At 39.0% G+C, this 12,867-nt stretch overlaps 1 protein-coding gene across 14 annotated transcripts in view; it reads left to right on the top strand.

Annotated features, from left to right (window-relative positions):
* Positions 1-11,507, top strand: part of adgrb1a (adhesion G protein-coupled receptor B1a) — a 568,355-nt gene extending 556,848 nt beyond the window's left edge. For 11 of the 14 annotated variants that reach the window (XM_043687845.2, XM_043687842.2, XM_087986622.1 and 8 more), the window contains 2 exons: positions 8,816-8,869; positions 10,577-11,507. In XM_043687845.2, coding sequence (XP_043543780.1) covers positions 8,816-8,869; positions 10,577-10,771 — 249 coding nt within the window. In that variant the 3' untranslated portion in view covers positions 10,772-11,507. The remainder of the gene's footprint in view (positions 1-8,815; positions 8,870-10,576) is intronic. The other 3 variants (XM_043687847.2, XM_043687850.2, XM_043687844.2) reach the window with 1 other exon arrangement.
* Positions 11,508-12,867: the final 1,360 nt, after the last annotated feature.

Below are 12,867 nucleotides of genomic sequence, written 5' to 3'. Positions count from 1 at the left end.
ACAGTGAAAAGCTTTGCCTTGTGAGCAATACAGGCAGATCACACAGTTAAATAGCATTGTTAAGTAAATAATAGGTAAACAGCGGCAAAAACCAAAACACAGGTACTGGCGAATGCTAAGAGTTTGTAAGTCCATTCAGTATTCTAATAACAGTAGGGTACAAACTGTTTCGAAACCAGCTGGTGCATTTGTTCAGTTTCTGTGCCTGCTCCCCGATGGTAGTGGTTGTAGAATAGCATTGCCAGGGTGGGATGGATCTTTGAGAATGCTGGCGGCCTTTCCTTGACCGCAGGCCTAGTAGATGAGCAGTGTCTTGTAAATAGAATATGTTGGTTCTGTTGGCAGTTATGAGCTGATGTGAAAACAAAGTGTTTAATTCTCTGCTGAGCATGTTCTCAGAGTAAAATGGACATGTCAGTTTTCGCTCAGTGGTAGCATTCATTCTTCAGAATCAGAGGTTCATGGGTTCAATCACCAAGGCAGAGTTTTTAATGCATCATCAATGTTGTCAGGGTGAATAGTGTTACAGTGCCGGCAGGATGGGAAGTGAGTGGGATTTCTGCTTAGAGATGGGGGCAACTGCACAAAGTCCCACACGGGCTGGCCAATTAGTTCTGTGGCATTGAGGGAGTTAGCCATTTGTGCAGCATGGTCGAGCAGGACATAGCTCAGTCCAGTGTTACTTCACAGTTGGTTGAAGGTTCCAGCTCCCATAAAGAAAGAGCACTCAGGAAGGCACCTTTCCTGTTCAAGCCAGCAGCATCCTTCTGACCGTAAGACAAGAAGATTTCAAGCTGTCACTGCTATTACACACCCAGGCTAACAGCCACCCATCACCCTATCCTGTCCCTTAGTCACCTTCCCTCTATTACTGTCTGCCATCATGCAAACCCGACCTTCAGTGATGTTCCAACTACCCATCATCATACTTGATGGGCTGTTTTCCCACCAGCGAAGGCCCAGCCCTAACATGTCCCAGTCAACCTATTATCTGCCATCCTCAATCGTCCATCTAATGCCATTGCTCTCGGTACTCTCAACTCTCCCAGCATCACCTTTGATCTGCCTTCAATCATGATTGATTCCCCCCTCAATCAGGCACGTTGCAGCTCTTGTCAGAGATTGACTATCTCCCTGTCACCTAGATTCATCCTTTCTACCCCCAAGACTCTCCTTAGGGTTGCTACAAACTGACTTACCTCCTTGAACAACTACCCTCATAAGCTTAATGAAAGCTCAGCCTCATCTGCTTGAGTCCAGCTAAATTCACCCTTGCAAGAAAAGCAGCTTCTAATCTCTGCAGGAAGACCACACTATCTTTTAAACAATCATGAATTGGAGGAACATGTGTCTTGTTTGATGCTGACTTTGTTGAGGTACATTTTGATTTAGTGACCAAGAGAGTGCGTACTGTTCTGATAAAATAGGCTGCTGCAACCTGACACAGAAACCATGATCCACTGCCGATTTACTTCCCAACTTTGCCTCCTGCCTTCAAGAAGTTGACATTTTGCCTTCTATACCATGCCCTCCTTGTTTCACACCCCCAGGATTTTTTGCTAGTTTTTGCGCAATATTTCACTGCTCTACATAAGTGGTCCAGCAGTTTTAGCGATGACATCTATAAGCTATTGATCAATTGGATGTAAAAGTTTGCATTGTAATATTTGAAGAAGATCAGAGATGTTCAGAATATGAATGAATCATTTATTCCTCAATAAACGGAACTATCTGGTCATTTTGTTTTACTCTTTTGGAGGCAAAAACGTAGTAATTGGAATATTATGGGAAAATGTGAGGTTATTCACTTTTGTATAAAGCACAGCTGTGCAGAGAATTTCTAAGTTGGTGAGAAGTTTTTAAGTGTGGACGCACAGATGTCCTCGTCAATAAGATGATAATCCTCCTATTTCTTATGTACAAACTGCCCCTTCGCAACATTATCCAAAGGGATAGTTTCAGTTTTCATATACTCACTGATGACACACAGCTCGACCTCACCAACAGCTCTCTCAGCTCCTCTGCTATTGAATTATTAAACTGCTTATCTGACATTAGTAATGGATGAACAGAAATCTCCTCTTATTAAATATTGTCAAGACTGAAGTTGTTGTTGTCAATCCCTGATCCAAATTCCACACCCTAGCCCCCAACTTCATCGCTGCATGACCTCATGGACCTACACTGGCTCCCTCTTACAGAAGTGCACTGTGACGTGTGAGGGGCCATTACATTGTACCCCATGCCAAATTAATAAAATGTTTATTGTTGTGAATATAAAAACAGGGCTAGGCCATTTAGCATTTCAGGCCTGCTCTATTATTTAATATAATAAAGTTTGAATACCTAAATGCCATTACCCACACATCCCCTTTATGTCATTGGGAATCTGAAATCTATCAATCTCTACTTTAAACATGATCAAAGTTTCCATAGCCCTATGTGGTAAAGAATTCAAAAGATTCTGCACCCTGTTAATCAGAAAACAATCACGGTATCTCAGTCCATTTTATTTTTAAATTGCGCCCCAATGTTCTATACTCGGCAACTTGAGGACGCATTTACCTGCACCTACCATTTCTCTCCTTTTAACTGAATATTGCAATTGTTGTTTCCATCTTGGCAACCTCTAATTTAAAAAGAAAAAACAAATGTCACTGTGTAACACTCTTCACCTCCAGCCCACTCCTCTGACCCCTCCTCTGAACCAGCGATCTAGTCCACCATTCCAGCATCTTAAATCTAACTGGAAATTTTATGAATCCTGATCGAGACATTTCAACGACTCCCTTTGGACAATTAAGTTTAAACATTTCTGAAAAGTAGAATGAAACATATCTGGCCTTTGAGAATCGAAGATTGTAAGTATCTGTTTAATGTGTTTTGTTACTTGCCATTTCTTTTTGTATCATTGCAGTCTTTACACCAAGAGTAGTAATACTAAAGCTGAATACTTTCTGGTGTTCAACAGTTGAAGAAGTGAAAGACAGCATTTCTGTTCTAATATATATTTTCAATGGCAGTTTGTAAGAAAAGCTCAGATATTTAATGTTTTACATGTAAAAGAGAAGTTGGCTGGAAACTGTCATTTTACAGTGATATTAATATGTAGGGTGTACAGGGTACAATTTAAATCTGCAGACAATGCAAAACTTTGAAGTATTGTGAATAATGTGTGAAATAGTGATAACTTCTAAAGGATATGTGCTGCTGGATTGGCCAAATGAATCACAGTTGACATTTATCACAAAGAAGCATGATTGGAGAATGAGGAGCAGTGATCTGCGGAGTGTAATTCTAAAGGGGTGCAAGAACAGAGAGAAAGATCAAAGAGCAGTTCACACAGCAACAGGCCCTTCAACACCAAGAACGTGCTGACACATGACGCCTGTTGCCTGTACACCCAGTCAGTATCCCTCTATTCTCCACCACCTGTTCATCTATCAAGATGCCTCTTATACATTGATATTGTATCCACCTCCACCACCTCCTCCATCACAGCACATTCCAGACACTTAACTCTCACATATCCTTTAAACTTATCCCTTTTTACTTTAACTTTGTCTTTTAGTCATTGGCATTTCTACTCTGGTAAAAAGTCTCCAACTGCCCATTCTATCCATGCCCGTCATAATTGTGTAAACTTCCTTCACGCCGCCCTCATCCTTCAGCACTCAAGTGAAAACAAACCAAGTTTGTCCAATCTCTCATTATAGTTTATACCCTCAAAACCAGACAACATCTTGGTAAAGTGTTTCAGTACCCTCTGTAAAATCTCCACATCTTTTTGGAAGTACCATATATCGTACCTGGGAATCTCTAAGAATTCTAGAATCCCTGCAGTGTGGAAGCAGGGTATTCATCCCATAAAATCCACGCTGACCATCCGAAGAGCATCCAATCCAGACCTACCCTTTCCATACAACTGTGCATTTCCCATAGCTAACGCATCTAGCCTGCATATCCCTGGACACCATGGGGTAATTTAGAATGGCCAATTCTTAGAAACTGCACATCTTTGGACTATGCGAGGAAACCAGAACATCCAGAGGACACCCAGAGGAACCCATGCAGACACTGGGAGGATGTGCAAACCCCACACAGACAGTCGCCTGAGGCTGGAGTGGAACCCAAGTCCCTGGCGCTGTGAGGCAGCAGTGCAAACCAATTTTGTTCACACATGATTGAAGTTTGGAGGCATGTTGAAACAATAGTTAAAAGGCTCACAGGACTCCATAAATAGAAATACAAAAAAAAAACAAATCCACAATGAGCCTTCATTAAATGCTGGCTCAGCTTCATTTGGAGTATTGTGTCTAATTCTGAGCACCACCCTTCGGGTATGTTGTGAAAGTTGAGGAAAAGATTGACAAGAATTGTTCCAACATTGAGGGACTTCAGTTACAATGATAGTTTGGAGAAGCTGGAGTTGTTTTCCCTTGAGAAAAAAAGATGGAGAGGAGACCATAAGACATCAGCAAATGCAGGAAAGTAGATGTCAGGAATGTTGGATCAACCATAATCCTATTGAAGGAACAGTTCCTCTATTCACCTCTCAGGCCTTCAAAAGGATTATGGTTGATTCAGCATTCCTGACATCTACTTTCCTGCATTTTCCCCTTGTAACCCTTGATTCTCCTACGTATCAGGAATCTATCTATCTCACCCTTAAACATACGTAAGGACTTTGCCCCCACAACTCTCTGTGGCAAAGAGTTCCAAAGACTCTCAACCTTCACAACAGAGAGGAAATTCCTCCTCATCTCTTCATCATCAGAAGTTTTGATATAGGTGTTCAAAATTATGAAACATCTAAGTAGAGTAGATTGGAAGAAACTGTTCGCATTGGCCGAAGAGTCAAGAACCAGTGGGCACTACTTTCAGGTGATTGGCAAAAAGAATTAATGATGACCTGAGGAATAACTTGTGCAGCAACTAGTTTGGGTCTGAAATGCTCTGCCTGACAGTGCAGTCAAAGAAGATTCGATCATAACTTTCAAAGAGGAATTGATAAGCATTAAGCAAATAAAATAATTACAGGATTACAAGGAAAGGGTATGAGTTTGGAATTTGCTGAGTTGCTCTCACAGAGAGTTGGCACAAGGGCAGCCGGCTGTTGCTGATTCCTGATGAAGGGCTCTTGCCTGAAAGATGGATTCTCCTGCTCCTCGGATGCTGCCTGACCTGCTGTGCTTTTCCAGCACCCCACTCTCGGCTCCGATTTCCAGCATCTGCAGTCCTCGCTTGCTCCTATTTCGACACTGCAACCATCCTATAATTCTAATCACCTCATCAGATGTAAACTTATTGAATAATAAAAACAAAATTTCATTTACAGAGTTAATATATTGCTTGAGTATCTATCTGGAAAGCACCTCTAAGTCTAAAGAGAAGAGTTAAGGTTTTCTTGAAAACTATTCCCATCTGCAAGTCCCACATTTTCTGTCATCTGAAGTGCCAGTGTCTAATAAAAACAAACCTGCATTTGTATTGCACATTAAAAAGCTCTTCACAGCCACTGAATTATTATTGACTGGCCATCACTGTAGTCTAGTCAGTAAATGCTGCAGAAATTTAGATTGATCAAAGTCTGTTCAACAGCAAATGAGGTAAATTAACCATTTTTTTTCTTCTTGGTATCTGTTGAAGAATAAAGACAAGAATACGAAAGAAGCTCCATGCACTCATGCCTCTCGTGTTCCAGAATTTCTTGTGGCAGAGTTCCTGTATCCATGTGAAAGACAACACTTCCACTTGTACAGTGCTATTCCTATAGATTAAGTGCTCACGGCCTAACATGAAGCTTAATTCTCAAACTTCATGGCTTAATGTGATCCGACTGGGCCCAACAAATACCAATCCAATTTTAAGTGCAGCACTGCAGACTTGGAATTGAAAGAAACTCTTTGAGAATTTCCACATCCTAATCCCCTAATCCTTGCTGGATGGGGTTCAAGTGTCAACATTTTGTCAGTGTTTTGTTTACTTCAGCAATCATGTGCGGATGGATGGTGTCCCCATCCACTTCTATGAAACTTCTCTATGACTATTCCCGTCTCATCTAGCAGCTTTCAGGTCTTTTCATGTGGGGTGTTATTCAAGTGTAAATGGTGTCACAGTCACAGTTTGGACTACAAAGCTAGCATTGTTTTATCAGTTGCTTCTCCAATTATAATCACTGCTACTGGACATGTGCAATACATCAGAAAACTGCTCCAGTGAAGAAAATGTATTTCTCTAACATTGGCCCAGATTGTTAACAGAGCAGTGAACATGTAAATATAATCTGTATATATTTCCAGGTACCAAATGTGAACTTTGCGCTTTTGTCGCAAACTTTCCTCATGATTTACCCCATCCTCACTGATGTCATCTAACTTTCCTTTCGATGAGAATGTCTGAGCTAGTATGTGGCAAGCAATTATATTGAATTTTCATTTTTCTTTAATGCTAAGCCTCTCTCACCAGATCAGGATTTGTTGTCCATCTCTAAGTGCTCTTGAGAAGGTGGTGATGGTTAGGTCAAGGGATTCTGACAGATTAATAGAAATTTACGGCTCACCGTTAAACTTGACCTTCACATCCTTTCCCTCTTTAACTTCTTCCTGATACCAACGCCCTTATCCACAAGGACGATACGTCTTCTGATTCTCCTCAATGACTTCCTCGCCCCTGTTGCCCTGGATTCTCAGTTGAGAACCCAACCACTTCCCATCTGCTTGGATGGCAAATAATTGGGGAGGTGTCAAATTGAAGCCATTAAGTGACCGTTAATAGACCAATTAAGGAACTTCATTGGTGGCAGTTTGAATGCATTGTTTATCGACCTTCTTGACCTAAGCTTCATTGTCTTCAGGGAGAGGACAGTTACAACCGTTGAGTGTAGTTCTCAGTCTACACGGAAAATTAATATGCAGTCAAGGTTCATTAAAATAATACAACAGGATTTCTGTTTGAAGCATGCAAATCACTGAGTTAAGGTTATTGAATTGTCTTCACTGGGCCATTTGCTGCATTGTTGTGTTTAAATTAACAGTGTTTGAAAATTTAGGACCTTAGATGTGTAGAACAGTACAATACAACAAGAACTGTCAGCATATATATTTGCAGCATCTCTCTACTCCATTTTATTTGTTTCATTGATAACTGCCTGTACAAATGAACAAATAATTAACACTTTTTCTTTACATGTTCAAGAATGATACTAATATCTCTTTATGTACTTTTCTCTCTTTATCTTCCTATCTGTCTCCAAACAATCTAACCTTGCTATTGCATTATCCTAAGTCTGACCACAGTTTGAAATCTTTATTCCTAACTGCCAATGCCTTTTCATGGAATTTTAGACAAGTAAAGGCTAGAAGGAGGCTATTCAGCCAATTGAGCCAGCGACTCTGAGCTGAAATCCAAACTTAGGGTGCATTCTGTCACTTCTTAACTTTACATGCTTCCTAAGGTTTTCTGTTTTGTTCCTGGTCATCTCAGCACAAATCTTTAGTTTGTAATACAGCCAGAATTCTTTAAGTCTGTACAACCAAAAAGAGAATCAGTTTTATCCATATTGAAATTCGTGTAGGTGCAGTTGTATGATAGAACCATTTTTGTATGGGATTCTGTTTTGGGAGATCAAGAGTTTTGTTTAACGTGAGAGGGAAAAGATTTAAAAGGCACAGGAGGCACAGCTGTTTCATGCAAATGGGTGTGTGTATGGAATGAGCTGCTACAGGAAGTGGTGGAAGCTGGTACAATTACAACATTTAGAAGGCATCTGGATAGGTATATGAATAGAAAGAGTTTAGAGAGATATGGGCCAAATGCTGGCAAATGAGACTAGATTAATTTAGGATATCTGGTTGGCGTGGACAAATCTGACTGAAGGATCTGTTTTCATGCTGGACATCTTTATGACTCTATGACCCTAAAAATTAGAAGTATGTAGGTTTCATTGACAATATCTTGATCAAGTTTGATTTTGCCAGACCTTTTCAATTCTGGGCGAATTTGAATTTTAGCTCAGGCTGCTAGCAGACATTTGCTGCATCAGATTATGGCAGTGAATTATATCACATTCTCCATTCATCAAATGAGCATTATCATTGTGCTCTGAATTACTTCAACCAATCATTTTGTCATCAGTGTAGTATAGCTGACAATCTTTGTTTTGTCGCACAGTGGTAAAAGAAAATTCTCTGTTTATAAGAGCAATTCAAAATTGACCTGGTAAAGCAATGTAGTTTTGAAACACATTGTTAACATTTTCTGCTTTGTATTCCTAGCATGATAGAGAAAAGAAGACTAATAGTGAAAAGCATATACAGTATTGCAATTAATATATAATTTTATATTTCCATCAACAATTCATGTACCATCTTAATATGTTACACTGAAAAGTTTTTCATTATATTCTAATCAGTAAATGTGGAAGGACATCACCACTGAGAATTTCTAACTTACTGCCCAAGCTCAGGAGGAACACCCAGTGACACTGGTCGCTTGAGCCTTGTTAATCTTCATAAACAACATGCAAGAACACCAGTGCAAAGATCAGATCAAATCCAAAATGTGGAGTTTGAAGAGCTATAGTAGATATTTTTGCAAATTATTGTCTTTGTTGACCCTTCTCCATGTCTGGCACCCCTCCCTATTTATCCCCATCCCCCATCCTCACCCCTGCCCCAACACAGTTTGGCAGGTAGCTATTGGTATTGCTACTCAGATTTTGTTTTAGTTTAGGTGCTTATTGTTGATTCAGTACTATTGCCTTTCAATACTGCACTGCACTTTTAGTTTTTAGAATTGTTTTCTTTATTACTAGGCAGTGAAACGATGGAGTGTTTCATCAGCAGGAAGTGATAAAACCAATCTCAGTGTAAGTACGGTGTTTTCTAACTGAATTCCTAACAGTTCACTGTATGCAGGTCGCTTTTGGCACATTGCACAACGGAATGGCATGGTAACTGCAGAGGTTTCTCAATGGGAATCCTGGAACTCAAATGACTTCACAGCGCTAAACACTGTGTGTCGAAGACTATGTGCAGAGGGAACAGCTTGTATGGAAAGATTCATCTGCCAGAGATCATGACAGACAGCTAAACTTCACTGATGCTTGCTTATGGGTCTCTGTGGTCTACACTTGTTCCCGTAACAGCTTAACTTCTGTGATCTTTTCCATTTTTGTCAATTGCACAGAAATATTGTTATAGTCAACCCAGTTTAGTTTACTGACAAAATTTCATGAACTGGTTACCTGATCCAGAAAGGTATTACAGTGAAATTTATTGAAAATATACTAATCTTACAACTTGCTTTATTTTTCACTGACCAATTGCTTTTCATGGATGGTATTAGATAATGAATATTGAAGGTTATAACCTGAATTAAATACAGGATACAGTTTCTCCCTTAGCTTGCTAAGGTGTATGTAAAAGGGGAAATTTTATATAAAATTTATGATTACCTGTATTTTTCTTTCAATGTCCCATCAGCTTTTCTTGATCTAATTTCAGAAGATCCAGTGGCAGCTTCTCTGAATAACAAACTGTACAAAATCAAAAGATGTTTTGTGGTTTCTGAATTGAGCTATTATTTCAGCTTATTGCTATAGTATGGGGTACAGGGCAGGCCAGAGGTTGGGTGATCTTGAAACTGAGGTTGCAAAATGAATAAACCTTCCTTAGCTTTTAACGTGAAGGCTCGATTACCTCTCATCAGAATATCTCATTAGGTCATCGAGCTGAAAGGTTAACTCTGTTCCTCAGATTCACTAGCTTTTTTTCTTTGTCCTTATTTGCAGCATCCTCAGTACTTTGCTTTTGCGTAAGACTTGCTCAGTGTCCCAGTATACGGAACCTTAATTTCAATTCCTAGAGAGACTTTGCTCGAAGTTACAAAATATGCAGGCTTGGAATTTCTCACACATTTACATTCAGAGACAAACATATTCTAGATCCAAAAGGCCAAAATTCCTAAAAGATTTTGAAAGTTTCGATATAAGTGAGTTATGCTCATAAATACAATTCACCTGAAGCTCTTAGATCCATTAACCTTACATCTGAATGAATTTCTTCTACAAAACTGACCTGGCTCCAACTCTCAAATGAAGGCTATTTGCTAAGTCACAGCAACACAGGAACCATTTTACTCTTCATCAGTGGAAAATAAAACAAACTATAAGTTTAGTGTATCTTCAATGAATTTCACTTTCATACCTTTCTGGATCAGGTAATCATTTCACAAAATTAACTTGAGTAGACCACCACAATGTCTCTTTGCAATTGATTATATTACGTCTTGTGCGTATTTTCAGAAACTGATTCCGCTTGCACAGATTCCATGCATTGGAAACGCAACTAATGGAAAAACAGCATTTATTCTAACACAGCTTCTCAGCTCAAAGTATAATCTCTCTCCTTCAGATGCAGATTGGTCTACAGTGTGTTTCAGAATGTTTTATATTGTCTCAGTATGCATTGGTGTAACATGATTACAATGAACATGAAACAGTTTGATTGGAACTCTGCACTTGGGTTTCCTTGGATTTTAACCGTAATTAATAAGATGACCATTTTCCCAACAGCAAGAGAAGCAGACTCCAATCAAGCGGCCTTGGGAAGGAATCAGAAAGGTACAATCTCCACCCGCATGGATTAAAAAGGAACTGGATCCCACCCATCAGTCTCCCTTAGAAATGAGAACGGTGGAATGGGAAAAAACGGGAGCCACAATACCACTTGGTGGACAGGACATCATTGATCTTCAGACTGAAGTCTGACCTGAGGAGTGACTTTTTTTTTTAAACTTTAAAACAGATTGGTTTCTTTTGAAACCTTATTACAGTACAGAAATCTTGTTCTCAGAGAGATATTGTTTTAAACCTTGTGATGCAGTCAGCGTCGTGTTGTCTCACTACGGTGAGAAAACACGTTAGCGAACACAGTAACCGTAGTCCAGAAACTCTTATCAAAGACAGTAATGGGCAAATATATATATATAAATATATATATAAATATATTAAAAAAAACAAGTAACTTCAGTTTAGTGTTGATTGCTTGATATGCAAGCATTTTTTGCATCAAAATTTAATGGCATTTTCTTGTCATATTGTGTATTATATTAAAAATGAAATTTCAAACAGTAAATACAATGAACATACTTAAAAAAAAAACTGTGATGTACCTGTCAAGATTTTAGATATATAAATTGAAAGCACAAGGCCATGGCTGCCCTGCTGTATAATATGTAATTATTACACCTATTGACTTTTAGCTTAAATATCTTTCTACTGTGTTTAATTTCCTGTTAAGTTAACAGAATTTAACAGTGTTATGTACAATGACAGAGTTAAGCTAATGTTATGCCATGTGTTTAATAATCGTTGACCCTCGGAGATTCTACTTTTATGGTTGGTTAAACTGGTTCTGGTTTCCTAGATCTGTGTTAGTCAGTTTTATGTACAGTTTTCAGAGCACAAAATGAATGTCTCCTTTCTAATAAAAGAGTAAACTATACACAGTGTGTTTATTGTAGCGATCCAAGAAAAAAATGAAGGGGTGAGATAATCTAAAACCCAATGCATCAGGAATGTGAATTTACCAGTTTTTCTTTACAATTTTCTGTTCCAAAGTTACACCAAATTGATTTTTATTAAGAATGGCAATGTATGGAATCTGATGGCCACAAACAGCTCTCTGAAAAGTAATGGACATTTTTGATACTGCCAGTGCAGTATATACTGCCACTGCAACTTTCTAGCAATTATGTCGAGACCGTCACTTCAAATGCTTATGCTGTCCAACGGACTGGATTTTCCAAAGAGTGGCAATCACCCTTAGGTTACCATTTGGCTCAAAATTCCCTTTGACTTGGACCTGCTCTGCATTTTTACCAGAAATTACTTGACTTGGCACTGCTTCACATTACTGGAAATGTAGCAAACAGCTTTCCTTGGGAGACTTCCTTCTAAGGGTACAAAAGTAGAGGAGAGATAGGAAACACCCTCTTCTGCAGAATGGAATTCCGTATGGTAAGTTTCCAGGTACATTTAGATGTTAGTGATTGGGTGAGAGGGTGCTGTGACGGATGAGGTTGACATTGTGGAAGGTTACATGGATGAGATTCTATGTGGTTAGCATGGCAGCTCAGTGGAGCAGCAGCTGGATAAGATTCTTGGGTGACAAGTGGGTAATGTGATAGATAAGCAAATTCATGAAGTGGAAAGTGGATGAATAAGTAGCTGAGTATGGCTGTACACCTGAGGTGATATTCAATCTAGAGGTTAGTCAAGGGGTCAGTGTGAGTGATTGATATGTTAATTGTGGATTTATCCAGGAGTTAGACCGAGGGTTTTGTGTCTTAGATTTTCAGGGTTATTTTCCAGCTAAGTAAGTCAGAACTGTTGAAAATGTTTAACTCTAGAATAATTCCAGTCACTTTCATAGAGGGAGCAGCTCTCTGATCAATTCTAATTTAGATTTAAAATTTCCGCAAGGTTCTAATTGACATCTCCAGTTATACATTTGATTTTCAAGAATAAAAAATGAGGGCCATTGTTTGGCATAAAGTTAAAAATCATACAGCACCAGCTTATAGTCCAACAGATTTATTTGGAAGCACTAGCTTTCGGAGCACTGCTCCTTCATCAGGTGGTTGTGGAGAATAAGATTGTAAGTCACCGAATTTATAGCAAAAGTTTCCAGTGTGATGTAACTGAAATTATATATTGAAAAAGACCTGAATTGTTGTTAAGTCTCTCATATTTTAGAGTGACCATGTAAATCATATGCAAATCGCAAAACATTTTTTAAAAGTTACATTCTCAAGTGCACTTTAACAACTGGTGTCATGCCGGCCCAGATAAGATATTGAAGG

This window comes from Chiloscyllium plagiosum, unplaced genomic scaffold, assembly GCF_037043375.1.
Source record: "Chiloscyllium plagiosum isolate Xiang-an unplaced genomic scaffold, Cpla_swu_hap1 HiC_scaffold_4, whole genome shotgun sequence".
NCBI lineage: Eukaryota > Metazoa > Chordata > Chondrichthyes > Orectolobiformes > Hemiscylliidae > Chiloscyllium > Chiloscyllium plagiosum.
Note: the sequence above shows the minus strand (reverse complement) of the source record. Positions and strands in the feature narration are given on the sequence as shown.